The sequence below is a fragment of the Lipomyces tetrasporus genome (genome assembly GCF_029532465.1).
Source record: "Lipomyces tetrasporus strain NRRL Y-64009 chromosome Unknown POJ06scaffold_12, whole genome shotgun sequence".
Taxonomy (NCBI): domain Eukaryota; kingdom Fungi; phylum Ascomycota; class Lipomycetes; order Lipomycetales; family Lipomycetaceae; genus Lipomyces; species Lipomyces tetrasporus.
The window spans coordinates 139-14,361 of record NW_026611607.1 but is presented as its reverse complement, the minus strand read 5'-3'; the positions used below and the strand labels follow the sequence as shown (position 1 = coordinate 14,361).

The 14,223-nt window shown below is 48.0% G+C and overlaps 5 protein-coding genes across 5 annotated transcripts; 1 reads left to right on the top strand and 4 right to left on the bottom strand.

The window, feature by feature from the left end:
• POJ06DRAFT_297409 (uncharacterized protein) lies at positions 1-984 on the bottom strand (the record flags this gene model as incomplete). Its single annotated transcript, XM_056190600.1, has 2 exons — positions 1-795; positions 853-984. The coding sequence occupies 2 exons, from the start codon at positions 982-984 to the stop codon at positions 1-3; spliced, it is 927 nt and encodes a 308-aa protein (XP_056040390.1).
• A 4,587-nt stretch (positions 985-5,571) lies between these two features.
• POJ06DRAFT_262015 (uncharacterized protein) lies at positions 5,572-5,902 on the bottom strand. Its single transcript, XM_056188695.1, has one exon. The coding sequence runs from the start codon at positions 5,896-5,898 to the stop codon at positions 5,674-5,676; it is 225 nt and encodes a 74-aa protein (XP_056040389.1). The 5' UTR covers positions 5,899-5,902; the 3' UTR covers positions 5,572-5,673.
• A 158-nt stretch (positions 5,903-6,060) lies between these two features.
• Positions 6,061-7,177, bottom strand: POJ06DRAFT_303868 (uncharacterized protein; the record flags this gene model as incomplete). Its single annotated transcript, XM_056190820.1, is given in 3 exon segments — positions 6,061-6,092; positions 6,112-6,765; positions 6,830-7,177. The coding sequence occupies 3 exon segments, from the start codon at positions 6,987-6,989 to the stop codon at positions 6,061-6,063; spliced, it is 846 nt and encodes a 281-aa protein (XP_056040388.1). The 5' UTR covers positions 6,990-7,177.
• An 884-nt stretch (positions 7,178-8,061) lies between these two features.
• On the bottom strand, positions 8,062-8,622 carry POJ06DRAFT_240969 (uncharacterized protein; the record flags this gene model as incomplete). The annotated part of the gene is made up of 3 exons (XM_056186111.1): positions 8,062-8,190; positions 8,265-8,418; positions 8,549-8,622. 3 exons carry the CDS (start codon positions 8,620-8,622, stop codon positions 8,062-8,064), a joined length of 357 nt encoding a protein of 118 aa, XP_056040387.1.
• A 2,475-nt stretch (positions 8,623-11,097) lies between these two features.
• On the top strand, positions 11,098-13,504 carry POJ06DRAFT_36431 (uncharacterized protein). The gene is made up of 4 exons (XM_056190939.1): positions 11,098-11,288; positions 11,342-13,323; positions 13,378-13,443; positions 13,501-13,504. The coding sequence occupies exons 1-2, from the start codon at positions 11,229-11,231 to the stop codon at positions 13,169-13,171; spliced, it is 1,890 nt and encodes a 629-aa protein (XP_056040386.1). The 5' UTR covers positions 11,098-11,228; the 3' UTR covers positions 13,172-13,323; positions 13,378-13,443; positions 13,501-13,504.
• The last annotated feature ends 719 nt before the right edge of the window (positions 13,505-14,223 follow it).

The following is a 14,223-nucleotide window of genomic DNA, read 5'->3' as shown; positions in this document are numbered from 1 at the left end:
CTAGCCACTTCGAAGCTTGTCTGCCAGCTCTATATACGACCCTGAACGTATGTCCGTGAGCATATCGAGTTCTCTCGGCTGCCATCCCAGTTGCTGAGCTGCCTTGACATTTGACGACCGATTTTCGAACTGAACAAACGCCGTCAGGAACGGACCCCATCGTGCCTCCGCCTCTTCACGGCTGACTGACCGTACTGGGAGTTTGAGTGCTGCTCCGATCACTTCGGCCAATTCCCGCAAGCTGACGGTTGTCGACCCCGTGCCGTTGAAGACGTCACCGGCTTTTGCCTCTCGCGCAGCGAGAAGATATAGCCTCGCTGCATCATCCACGTGAACATCTGAAGTGCGCAGAATTCCATCGTCTACGTAGATGGACTCGCCGCCATTCATCGCCATCTGCATCAGCAGCGGCACAAAGTGGCTGCCAGCGCGGCCGTAGACGTAAGGAGGCAGACGAATTACGCTCACGCGGACACCTTCCTCGCTCAGGCGCAGTGCATTCCGCTCGGACCGGATCCGGTCTTTCAGAGGGAAGGTTTTTGAGAGTGGCGACTCCTCCGTGGTCTCTCCACCGGAAGGATCCGGATCAACCACCGCCGTGCCGGACGTTATCACCAACGCCTTCCCTGTTCCCCGTAAACCGTCGCCCAATGCATCCACCGCCGCTGCATCAACGCGCAGAACCTCGTCGTAGTCCATCGTAAAGTCGTGGATGTATGCCAGGTGCAATACTACCTCGGCCTGCGCGCTCTCCCGTCGAAGTACGTCCAGACTGGTCAGATCTCCGCGTCCAATCTCCTTCAATTTGCGTGATGCGACTCATGGTACACTCGCATTTTCCGGCGATCTCACCGTCCATGCGGGTGGATTGGTATATCGCAACGAGTCGTCATTTAGCAAACCCAGAATCCACAAATTGTTGTACGTGGGAGATTGGAAAGACGTGGGCAGCCTCAAAGCCAAACTGAGTCCCTGCACCTCCATCGAATTCGCCAGATATTACGGACTTTCGGTCTCTGTCATGCACATTGGTTCTGAAGACTCCTCTTTCTGCTCTGTTTGCTTTGTAGGTAGACGAGTTGTGCACTGCTCATCCGTAACAGATATTGTACCTGTCTCAACGTTTTCCAATACTGAGCTACAAAATAGAAAACATCACCTCCAGGAGAGTTGGACCATACATCATAATGGCCCGGTTTAAGTGCCTCGTCAAATGGCGTCAGAATTTCACTTGTACCTCGTAATGACACACTATATGGATCAGATGCAACAATGAGGATATCAAGCATAAAAGAAAAGTTCTTTCCGGAACAGACGGATGCAATATTAGACCACTGAGGGCATGATCTGGATAAAAACCGTCGTAGAAATAGGCAGGCTGGTAAACAATTCAACTGGATTGACGGATTGATTGAATTGTCAATTGACGGACAATCGGTCAATTCAATCAACCCAATTAGGCCGTCTTTGCTAAATCAATCAATCAATTCGAAGAGCCGGTTGATTGATGAAACTGACGGATTGACGGGCCACCCTCTGGACGCTTGGGGCGGGGCCAGCGTGTTCTTTGGCCCACCCAGCTGTCGCTTGCATTTCACGCTACGGCCAGCCGCCCAGCCATGTCAACAAACACACATTTCCCACTCCCTTGACCGCGAATAGCTTCACAACAACCACAACAATCGAAATGGCTGAATCTACGTCTATAGACCCTCAAACGAGTGATTCAGGATCCCGTTCTACAAGCTCTGACCCTCCCGAGCTGCCCCCAATCATTCAGGACGACCTTGGCGCGTGGGAGATCTTCCCTTGGTCCAAATTCCCCGGGTTCGTCAAGGCTACGCGCCCGGGATCCCCTACATCGTGGATTTGGCATTATGGCTACGATATCGAGTCTGCTAAGGCTTCAAATCAGAAGAAATGGGTCTGTCAATGTATTTTGAAGGGGTCCACGCCGACATCCTTCTCACCTGCCGGCCATGTCAATATCGAGCGTCATCTTCACGATCAGCACTCCCTTGAGGACCCGACCGGTCGTCGGAAAAGGAGGAGGTCAACAGAGAGCCCAGCCGGGCCCCCTGACAAGCAACGACGGATAGATAGCCTCTTCAAGCTGAATGCCGAGGTGCCACGAGAGCTACATCAATACCCTGAAGCTTGCGTTCAACCGGGACCATTTCCAGAAGCTCCTGATCAACTGGATCGAAGATAAAAATAATCACGCCTCTGTAAAGTACTCGTAGTGTTGGTGACACTATCGAGTTCCTCCACCCACTCTAGCACCATATTTCTCTTGCGCTCCATTTCTGCGTCAGGAATATCAACTTCGTAGTATGACCGCATCTCCTTCAGACTTTCCGGTTTAATTTTGATCAGCTTGCCATTCGCACTGAGTTGTCTCTCAATCATAATTTGGTAATCATTTGCCACCCTGGCAAGAACACCCTTTGGCCTATCCACCAGGTACCACCTCCCATCTTCAGCCAATCGTGTTGCTCCGGTTATCTCTGCCATCAACATGTCCTCATATGTTAACTGCTGTATATAACTCTCGTCGTACTTCATTAAGTCGGCCCCACCCGTAGTCATCCATATCGGAAACCGAACAACGTCGACCAGTTTGTAAGCCATTGTCAGCGGGAGCACCATAGCTATCAATACAAGAAGTCTCATGTCGAATATACTGTAAATAATGGTGTGTCAAGTGTAAAGCTAGTCAAACGTTGCCGGGCCGGGGGGATGTACATTCATTCAAATACTGTTCCTGGTGAGAGTTAAGATCTGCGTCGACTAGATTGCTGGACTCGCTATTGGACGCTACAAAAGTACTAGCTAATAGGAGCTCATGGCTGTGTGCCTCAGCCGGGCTGTATGCGCCACATCGGCGGTTCAACACCGACGCCGCACGCTGTTAAATCTCGGAAGATTCCCAGTTGCGTCCCTTTTCTTGTCGTGGGCTCGTGGCACTCAGTTTTGCCTCGGTTGCGTGCTCGGTTTTTGCCATTCCTTTTTGGGACTAGCGTAAGTACATATTCGTACCCAAATGTCAGCAAGGGTACCGAGACTCTTATAGAATTACCCTGAACTCTTCAACTCGGTAATTAGTAAACCCGTCCAAAATCGTACCGCGCGTCGGATCCAGGGTTAGAAAAAGAAATTGAAACAGCTATTATTGCCCCATAGTTGATGTCCAGCTTCCCCGCAGACGCAATGCAACAGGAATACGCTACGACGGTTTTCCCGCGGCAGTAGTCAACAACCCACAAACGTTGCATCTCATGGAGTTTGAGTCGGTCGATCAAGCCAGGCAAAAATCAAAGTATCATCCAAATACACAACAACAAATACATCCAAATACTGCCTCAAGACGTCGTTAATAAATTGTTGAAAAGTTGCGGGCGCGTGAGTTAAACCAAATGGCATAACTAAGTGCTCAAACAATCCATATCGGGTTCGAAATGCGGTCATCCATTCGTGACCAGCTCGAATACGGACGAGATTGTAAGCGCCACGAAGATCTAGCTTGGTGAAAAATAGAGACGCGTTCAATCGACCGAGTGTCCGAAATAAGCGGCAATGGGCAGCGATTCCTGGTGGTGATACTATTGAGGGGCCACGATAATCAACACACTCGAAGAGACCCATCTTTTTTCCTGACGAAAAGAACAGGGGCGCCGACAGGAGACGTGGATCGTCGAATGAACCCTTTTGCCAAATTTTTGTCGATATATTTCTTCAGAGCTTCAAGTTCCGGTTGGAACATGGAGTAGACCTTGCAGAATGGCGGACACTGGGCCGGAGCCAGGTCAATCGCGTGATCGTGAGCCCCATGTGGAGGCAAGCGGTCCGCGACAACTTTGCTAAAACGTCGAGATAATCATGAAACTCGACAGGCACTTTCTGGTGTGCATCTGGGTCTTCAATTGATGCAACCGAAACTTCGTAGGACTCCATATCGTCAATCTTTGCGTCGAAGAGCATGCTCGAGTCGGCATCTGAATCGTCTTCGTCGACCGTGGAGAAGTGACCTGATTCTGTGTCCGATTCTGATTCTGAGTCCCACTGCGTATCCACGGCAGGCGCAAGACAATGCTTCGAACAGAACTCCGACCATTGTTCGATCCTGCGAGATACCCAGTCGATTTTCGGTGGGTTGTGACGAGCGAACCAAGGAACTCACAAGACAATCTGACGTTTGCCAAAGCTGTGACATTCAAACTTACTACTTCCCGGTGGTTGTCCAAAATTAAAATGACTTCAACTTCCTGGGTGATCAATCCCGATTCGATTTCACGTCCATCCACCACTTTGGCCACGAGTGGCTGTTTCTTTTGTCGAGTCGGAATGTGACGATTGCGTACCAGTTCGGCGTCAATAAAGTTAGCAGCAGATCCGGAATTCAAAGAACTTGTGCCTGAAACTCAATCTCCGAATCAGTCTGAACTGTTGATGCAAGAACAAGGCGTGGGTCGCGGCCAGTGTGGCTTCGCTCGGAGGTATGCCGCTTACTGCCGAGCATTCTCGTTTCCCGACTGCGGGGAATAGACGACAGGTGTGGAGTCAGGCGGAGGCTCAACGGATATCTCAGGAGAGTGCGCGAATGGGGCGGCTGGTACATATGTGGGTTCTTCTTGGTGGGGCAGCTATTCGCGAAGTGACCTGCATTACCACAGTATAGGCAGAGACCTTGACGATTCTTTTCGGCCTGAGTCAAATGCCCATTCTGGACTTGAACGGCATCGAGATCCATGGGCGTATACCCAAGGCTTGACGAAGACGAAGACGAAGACGGAGACTGGACAGATGGCCCGAGAACGGAGTTAAGACGGTGCGGAGCCTGAGGCGAAGCATCATGAGGCTGTTGCTGGCGGAACATCGGTCGCGAAGGCTTCTGAGAGACGCTGCGAGAGTAGTAAGACTTTTCCTGCTGACGAGCCAATCAGGCGTTATCCCACGCGATACAGAGATGGACGAATTCGTTGTAATCGGACGGAACATCGCGGCCAATGAGAAGATCGCGGACCTCGTCCCGAAGTCCGTTGCAAAATTGGTAGATCTTGGATGCCTCATCGAAGTTTAACGTGGCCATGATACGTATGAAGTCGGCGAAGTACTGCGTGCAAGGCCTGTTCCCCTGACGCAGGTTGCGTTATTCTTGTTCCGCTGTCGTGCGGGAGTCCGGATCACCGACGGAATATTCCAAGAACTTCTGAAAATCCGAGAAAAGCTTGAACGGCATCTCACCGTCATGAATCATAGAAGCGTAGAGAGAGAACGCATGCCCATGGAGATAGGACGCAGCATACCCAATTTTCGATGTTCACAAACTTGATAGTAAGCTGCGCGCAGAACCCGCGGAGCTTGTGCCGATTTCCATGAAAAAACTCTGGGCCAGCAGCCCTTGGCCTGCTTGACATAAGAAGATGATCCCGACATGACTGATAGACAAGACTTGACTCGACAGGACTAGACTATGGCTGGATGCGGCTAAGATGTAGGAGGCACGAAGTAGTGTAACGGGGCAAGACTCGAGAGCACGGACTCGAGGAGTGACTGACTGGACTAGAATGCAAACTTGAATAAACAAATTTATTATAAGAATACAAGACCTCGTGCTTGACCTGACAGCGAGGACAAACCCCTCCTTTTATGCTCGGTCAGGCGTCTACTAACCTATGTACACGTAGAACACACGCAAAAGCACGCAAACAAACCCAAGACAACAAACGCGCAACGCAAGCAAACGACCAACAAAACCAAGACAACAACGCACGAGCAAGAGACCAACAAAAGTACACACCACCCGACGAAGGGCACCAACCAACACGATCGCCCTCGCCGCTCCCCCGCACGCCGCACGCCGCACCGCCCGCACACCGCAAGCGCGGCGCTGTCCATTACACATGTAGTCCGAAATGTCATTGGTGATTAGAGAGAAAGCCATGGTCCTTTTTTTTGTTTTGTAAGCCAGTGTATTTTACAAACTATTTAATATGCATGTACTAGCGAAGAAACAATGAAAGAAACCGAAACGGATAAGTATACAAAAAAAAGTGCCTACTACTTCGACGAACCTTGGAGATCACTATGCGCTATTTCTCGATTACTTACAGTTTTCCATATCATACGCCGAAAGGGATCCGACATGTAGAATCGTTTCCCTTCTCCCATACATCTGCAATACAAGTCCCGTTGCCGTAAGCACAGCTAGAACGACAAACTCCATAACGACGTCCATACCCAGGTAAATTTTCCAATCACCTGTCAGAGTACTAAACTTGTTCGCAGTCGATGAAGAGAACGAGTAGAGCAGCGAGTAAATAATTCTGACGAGCAAGAACGGTAGCGAAACCATGACACCCAGGACGAGCGTGCGACTATGGCTCTGGGTGCGAGCAAAAACGAGGAAATATAACGAGAGAAACGTCAAGAAGACGAATACAACGGTGATGAGGATGACGGAAACACGCGAGAGGGTGTGTCCGGTCTGGGATGCACCATTGTTGGCAAGATCTACACCACCGACGATTCCCAGAACGATCGCCGCAGTTAAGACGAGTCGGCTAATGTGAAGCAACTTGGTGAGAATTTTGGGCATTGTTTCTCCAAGTGTGAGCTGCGCACTGGTAGTCAGGAATCCAAGCGCAGCGAGGAGAAGGGGCGTAAGCGCAATGTTGCTCACTATCATTTCTGCGACAATCACTCCCGTAGATGGATCTGACGATTTCTCGGCGGCAATGACCAGCGCTGAGGCGACGATGCGGCCTATAAACAGTAAGCATTCCGGGACGGTAGACAGATGCAAAGACAGACAACCACGTCGACTCACAGATGCAGAAGATAGATAAATATATCCATCCTGTTCGACGGTTGGAGCGATGTCGCCAACAGTTGAAGACTGAGATCACCAGCGCAATAGGGTACACAACCAGCTCCGCAATTGCAATATATCCATGGGCACTCAGTCCTGACGTATGAGGTTCGGCCATATTTGACAAGGGCGATCAATTCGTAAATTGGGTTGGGACTGGAAAGGGTAAAGCTGAGGATGAAAACAACAGGTCATGTCCAGCAAGCTTGTATTTAAACTGCAATCAACAGTAAGAGATTATTAGAGGTAAGGAGAGTTCTTCAGGCTGCTGATGACGCTGCACCGCCACCTAAGTCCGCTATTGTGTCCAGCACAGTGAGAATGCGAGAGAATGCGAAATGCGAGGCACGGTCTGCGGCTCGCGTGAGGCTCAAAACTTTTAGTAGGGCGCATTTCCGCGATCCAAGAAACGCGCGTCTCGCAATTTGTTGCATGAGCCGCGCTCTTGCGACTGCGGCGGCGGCGTATCATATCCGGATGATCGTCACGTCGAGTGAAGGCTGAGCCGGATAAACGTCCTGGCCCGGATAACGTCAGCCGACATGCCAGAGCGACACGCCAGGGCGAAATACCAGTCTGAGCCATGATGGCCTTTCGGATTGCTTCAATTAAAGAAGCAGGACCAAGCCAGACCGATTCGTATTGACTCATAAATTATAACTGTTAGTAAATTTAGAGTTCGAAACAGGCTTTACCGTCTTGTCCAAAGATAAGCTCTAAAGACGTTGAATGCCAAGAGGCAACTGGATCACCTATTGTCTCACCGCATAGAATAGAATCTAATGGCAAGAATATGGTCGCTGCTTTCAGTCCACATATAGGAATATGTGTTAATAATCCCGGCTTTCTTCGAATCTATACGAACGCGGAATAGCAGCTCAAAGTCAAGTCTGCTAAATTTAAAATTGACTGGTGAAAACTATCTGGCCCCAAACCTTTATTGGTCTCAAACACATTACTTCCTACATCGGCATCCATATATGAGCTTAATAAACAACCAGCACAATACCAACATCATCTTTCTAACCGAGGCAACTATTGATTGTAGAAGGTACATGGGTAGATCGGTGTCGCAGATGGCTGATCACATGGACTGATGATACACTTACAGCGGTTGTGGCCGGTAGAACCGATTTGGTTCAAAGATCGACCTTATTTCAATCCATGTCTGTCCATGAGATACTTTCCTTTCACTCATTTTGCGCAACTAATTTCGGCGATGTAAGATCCAGCGCAAGAAAGAGTGTGCCCTCTAAAGGAGTCTCATAATAAGGTGCGATCTCGACAAAGCCAACGCGCTTGTATAGCTGAATGGCATCCTTCATGAATGGCAGAGTATCCAGTCTAATCTCGCTGTATCATATATCTCTCGCCTTCTGGATAATTGGTTTACCAGTGCCTTTCCGAGTCCCATACCGCGTGCCTGCGGGGAGACGTATAAACGTTTCATCTCACAGTATCTCCATTGATCCGAGGATTGCTCAGCACCTGGCTTTTGCTTGAGCGGACGAACGGCCACGCATCCGAGGGGGATATTCCCATCGGTGCTGTAGGCTAGGAGCAGTTTCCCTTGTGGTGCGCCGTATTGGCCGGGGAGGGATTGTAGTTCAGCGGCGAAGCCTTGAAATGAGAGGTCGATCCCTAGCCACTCGGAGTAGGCTGTGAAGAGCGTTTTACCTGCCGTCCAAATGCTCCGGATTTTCAGCTGGGATGATGTGAAATGATGCCTCTGATGCCTCGCTACTCGTCATGGTGCGATGTTCTTTCGGGGGTGTTATGTCCGGTGAACAGAATATCAGATAGTTCTGCTGGCAAAGGATCGCTCTCGTCTGGCTAAAATATTCGAAAAGGACACACAGACAGTAGGGATAGAGCTGACTATATATACCTATTATTACAGGCGCGGTTCACTTGACTGAAATAGTCATCCATATGATGGAGTATGGAATGACTAGACGTGGCAAATGAACTTGGATTCAGCTGGGTACCGACGGCTACTTAGGCTAGGCCCAAAGAGGAATGGTTGGTTTACTCTCCATGAATCTCCACTTTTAACTGCAAGTTTGTTGAGTGATGCGGCTGCGACTCCTTAATAAAGCAAGCAAGGAAGTATGCTCCGCACATGCAATTGTTGATCAGTGAATACGCCTGCATACTCGCGTGCTCACCGAATCGACAGACAGCACTAGCGTACGAGTGCCGGTCTTGGGCGAAATATCATACTCCTCGACAATTAGTGACATATTAGGAGCAAGTAATTGTTAGCGATTTTGCCCTTGTACTGAATCTGAGGATATTTGTACACCACTTGTTCGACATAATGAGCTCAGAACCTGTGGCCGAAGATATTGCCGCAGTTAATTCGCAGAAACTCGAAAATGCGATCCGAGCGTTTCAGGAAAAGAAGCCGGTCCCAGACATCGACTTCACAGTCTACACAAAGGTATTAGTCACTGGCATCACTGCATTGCATATCCGTGGATATATTCAGTTTTGTCTTATCCGTATCCGTATATTCTCTATTGTATCTCTCCTGTCCACGGATAGTCGGCACCTGATTAGCGATTAGAGTCCATCGTGATGGGGTAGTGATTGCTTACGCTAGTCCCAAAATGTTTCTCCGAATCGGCTATCGTCGGCAAACCTAAAGCACTTCGGTTCCAAAATGCGCTAAGATCCTCCTAGATTCGTGTAAAATGTATATGTATGTATGAATCGCATTTTTCTCCTTTTGTCAACACAAATTGCCACTATACATGCAGAACACAAGAGCAGGAACAGTTACATGGTAGATAGTCCTATAATATACTACGAATAAGAGTACCTACAGACGGTAGGGATAGAGCTGACTATACCTATTATTACAGGCGGTGTTCCATTGACTGGTGTCAGTATGGATATACTGTCACATAGGGGTGGGCAGGAGTACAATTTTCTCTATTCCCATTCGCATATTCGCCGGGCTTCAAAACCCAACCCCTGAGTCATCAGAGCTTTACTTAGTGACAGTCAAGCCTCCTTTAGTTACCTTTGAACCAATAAACCTTAATGTATTGATGCGACATCCAATTATTCATATTAGTACGAATATTCGCAGTTCGAATGCGTATATATTCGTCATTCGTGTCCATCCCTACTTTCACAATTCTTACAAGGACGAGTTTATTTATCGTTGCTCAGCTAACATATCGATTCAAACCATAGTAGCAACTAAACGAACCCAGAGTATAGAACTGATATATCTCCCCTCCCCCGGGGTCTAAGTCTCCGCAGTGGACAGTGGATTAGGTTGGCCTGGAGCTCGGCCATTGGGCTGTAGCTGTCGGCCATTATTTGGATCCTTTTCGCGAGCTTCCGCGTTCTCGGGTTTTCTATGTCGAACTATGGCGCGTAGCAAGATAGTAAAACACATTTTCACGGATTAAGGTCAACGAAATTATGCTCAAATTCAAACCACGGGAATCACTTCGAATTGTATAGTAAGATGAAGCAGGCAACAAAGCTTGATTGTGCGGTGATGGGATAGATAGAGTCGTTCAATCTAACTTGCAGAGGGCCCAATAGAATGATGAAAAGGAGATCACCAGTCGTGAATGATCCCTTCTTATATAGTGGAGAAGCAGTGAATTACAAACGTCTAATTTGAACTCGCACGACCCGACTAGCGTCCGGACCTATAACATGGCTTCGTGTATGCGGATTATTCTTCCTGCTACGTGTCATACACTGGTTAAAATGGAAATTTTTCGCTTTTCGCTTCCTTGCTCTAGCGATGGTGACACATCGCTGGTGGAAAGCGCGAGTATTTTATTTGGAATCCGCGTTCACGTGCAATAACTTTCTGAGGACGCCAGCGGTTTCCCATATCAGTGGATCCTTGCAATCACCTCGAATTGCAGATGCTGTAGACGAAAATACTTAACACCGTAATATTTAACTTACAATTTCCGGGAAATCGTTTTGCGGTTGACGATTCGCGACTATTTGTCCTTGGTAAAGACTTCATTCATTCTAACAATGTTCAGTAGTCCTTGTTGCGGTCTTAAAACCCTGAACCCTGAAACCAAGAGTGGCGATGGTGTATAAAATGCCGCAGAAAAGTATAATTGGCGCTAACCATCCAAAAATTAAATCCGAAAAATTCCCTAATCAGGACTAGCAGTTATATTTCGCGGTACGTCATCGCGCCGTAAGCCATTATTCAGTCCGCACTTGCTAGACGGAGTTGGCCAAAAACGCATGCGAGTTGTATCAACGTCGTGCACTTATATTCTGCTCCAACTTTTGTTCGCAATTACTCCCTTAGCGGCTAAGAGATCTACCCATCTCGTAGGTTAATTCAGTCTGCTCTGTCGCGATGGTCGGCGTCGCTGGCGGAAGCAAAGGATGCTTGACCTGTCGCAAGCGCAAGATCAAGGTGACTGCCCTTGTTGTGACCTGCACTGTACTCCGACACTGATTATAATATAGTGTGATCTCGAAGCTCCGGTCTGCCTTCAATGCATAAGGTCACGGCGGCAATGCTCTGGTCCTAAGCTCACTAATGAGAGTCGTCCTATTCGGAAGCGAAGAGCAAAGGACCCTGTTGCTCGGAAGAGCGATAGTTCGGATTTGGCTCCCGCTGGAAAGTCCAACCGGTCGGACGAGATTAGGGAGCACAAATTCGTCGTAATGGCAACCACTATCGACCAACTGAAGGTCGACGGGAGCGACGAGGTTACATGTTTGCAGAGGGAACCAATCTTAATTTCGGAGTCATCACAATCCGCCACTCTTGAGTCTGCGAAACTATCTTCCTCGTCAAAGTCATCGAGGTCTCAAGGTATACTTGGCGCCAAGATTCCCGCGGTCGTCGGCAAGTTAGCCGTGAAAGAAGTTGGGGCCAAACCTGGACTTGTCGTTGATAGTCCGCACGAACTTATCGCAGGCAGTATATCCAGCATAGTACCTACCAATACTGCCATGGATGGTGCATACTTTCAAGGCTTACTATCCAGCTTTATGGACAGGTTTTGTACGGTTCTCAATCCTTGGGTATCATTAATGCCCAGCTTCGTCTTTTCGACAACTCCAGCCCTTACATATGCGGCAAGGGCCGTTGTCGTGGGACATTTCTCACGTTTAAGACGTTGTCCTGAGCTACAGCTTGTCAGCGCACAACTCTATGTGCAGGCCCTTGGTCACCAGAATTTCGAGGTGGCACGGTCTGTCGGACAGCCGTCGGTTAATGATGACATAGTCGTTTCTAGTCTTCTTCTAGGGATCTATGAAGCTTTCTGTGGCACGAATATGGACGCGTGGAGCGAGCTTATGAAGGGCTGCATCAAATTGTTTGAACTTCAAGGTCCGCATGCTTTCAAGACGGGTTATTCGGCTCTGCTGTTTCAGTCAGCTCGGACACTACTCACAGTCTATGTCCTCGCCTGTGGGCTTACTTCTTTTCTAGCTACTCCAGACTGGCTTAGCATTCCATTTGAGATGATGCCAGAAAAGCCGCCCCAGCAGACTTTAAATGACATTCTACTCGGCATCCCCCGGTATCAGAGTTTAATATTGTCGTTACGATCAAAATCACAATTGAGACAGAAATTGTCCGTCGAGCAACGCATGGCTGCTGCAGCGGCATACTTTGGCTTAGTAGAATTGCGAACCAAGTTGGATGATTGGCTGAGTAATTACAAACTGCTTGTCTCCGGTATTGACAGTGACAATCTACCGGATAGTTTATTATACACGGAAAATTACAACAAAAAATGTGATATAAATGCTACATATGAACAATGGATGTCTACACACATGTTTAAGCCACCTCTCGTCTTTAAGAATGATTCTGTCGCGAGCTTAATCCCACTATATTACGCAGCATTAGGAATTATCCAAAGATGTCAATGCCTGGTATATGACTGTGCGCAAGAGTTTCCATGCGGCCGCAATGATCTCGTGACTTTGCCTTTCGAGGAATTTGAAAGGCATACCCGACTTCTAGTTGCACGATATAATCGCTTGATTTGTCAGTCGGTAGAATACATGATCGGCGCTTATCCTGCGATTGCTGCGGTAAATATTGTGTATCCTTTGAAGATGGCCGAAGTGTTTTTAGAGGATTCGGTGGAAAAGTATTGGGCGTCCAAGTGGTGTGAGAAGCTGGATAAGTTGTTTGGACTTGCAATTTCGATAATAAATGTCGAAGGTAGGGGCTCCGATAATATGATGATGGCACATTTGGCGAATTCATTACCTATATGTCCGCATTGTGGCGAGGTGTTACGTGCTGATGGGCAGAACTTAATAGCCTTATAGCGTGACTATGTAATGCAAACAGTGTGGTATTCAGTTGTATATGTTGTTTTGCATAATTGTTAGGTCTATATGGCTCGAAATTATACCGGATGCAGTATTGATCGTATCCCAACAGCAGAGAGGAAGGCACGCAAAATGCCATATAACATAGCGTAAGTGCATAGAGACAAACCATGGTAGTCGTATAATCCACGGTCGGTTATCAGTATGTCTCGGATTTCTTTTATCCTCAACTCGGAGGTGTCGAGTCACATAATTATCAGCTTTCGTCGGTGCATACAGTTTAAATGGAATGAAGTAGTTGATCAGTCTAGTTGACATTGCTATAGAAACTCATCGCATTGGGACACTCCGTTATCATTATCACTCATGCACATGGCTCTATTTGCAGGAGCTCGAGCATTCTATAGCCCTCATGGTCTGATGACTCCTCGAAGACACAAATGATATTGCTGTACTGTAGGAAGTTTTGATCCCTGAGAATGGTCGACGCTGAAGTGAAAACTATGTACGATCCAGTCTGTGCTGAATATAATCGACGGTCTTGATAACTTTATGCTCTCTGGGTCACAAACTGCAGTGCCACAGGTACATATGAAAAATAAAAACGACCCTCCTTACTCTCACTCCGAAAAATATTTGGATTTCCAACTATTCTTAACTGGTTTCACTGTACACAGTAACAAAACTAATCGTATTGTGCTTGGAGTTACCTGAATTCTCGCGTACGAGCCACGCTGCGGTATTGTTGTCCGGGGCCATGTTTTGGGCTCACTGCACACATTTTTGTTTGTTTTTGCACGTCGAGCGCTGCACTATTAGGGGTGCGTGCTCATACCGGTCGCAACCTGTTCGAGGACCTGACGTAGGCCATGCGATGGACCGCAAAGATGAGATTTATTGACTTACTTACCTTGCGCAATGGTTAAATGTATACCCCAGCTGTCGCAGCTAGCAATTGAGCCTGTTGTCGTGCGGCTGTGTCCTGTATTCCAAAACTAGATTATAGGTCAATTGACGGATCGTCATCGTCGAGTGCAAAAAGGGGTCAA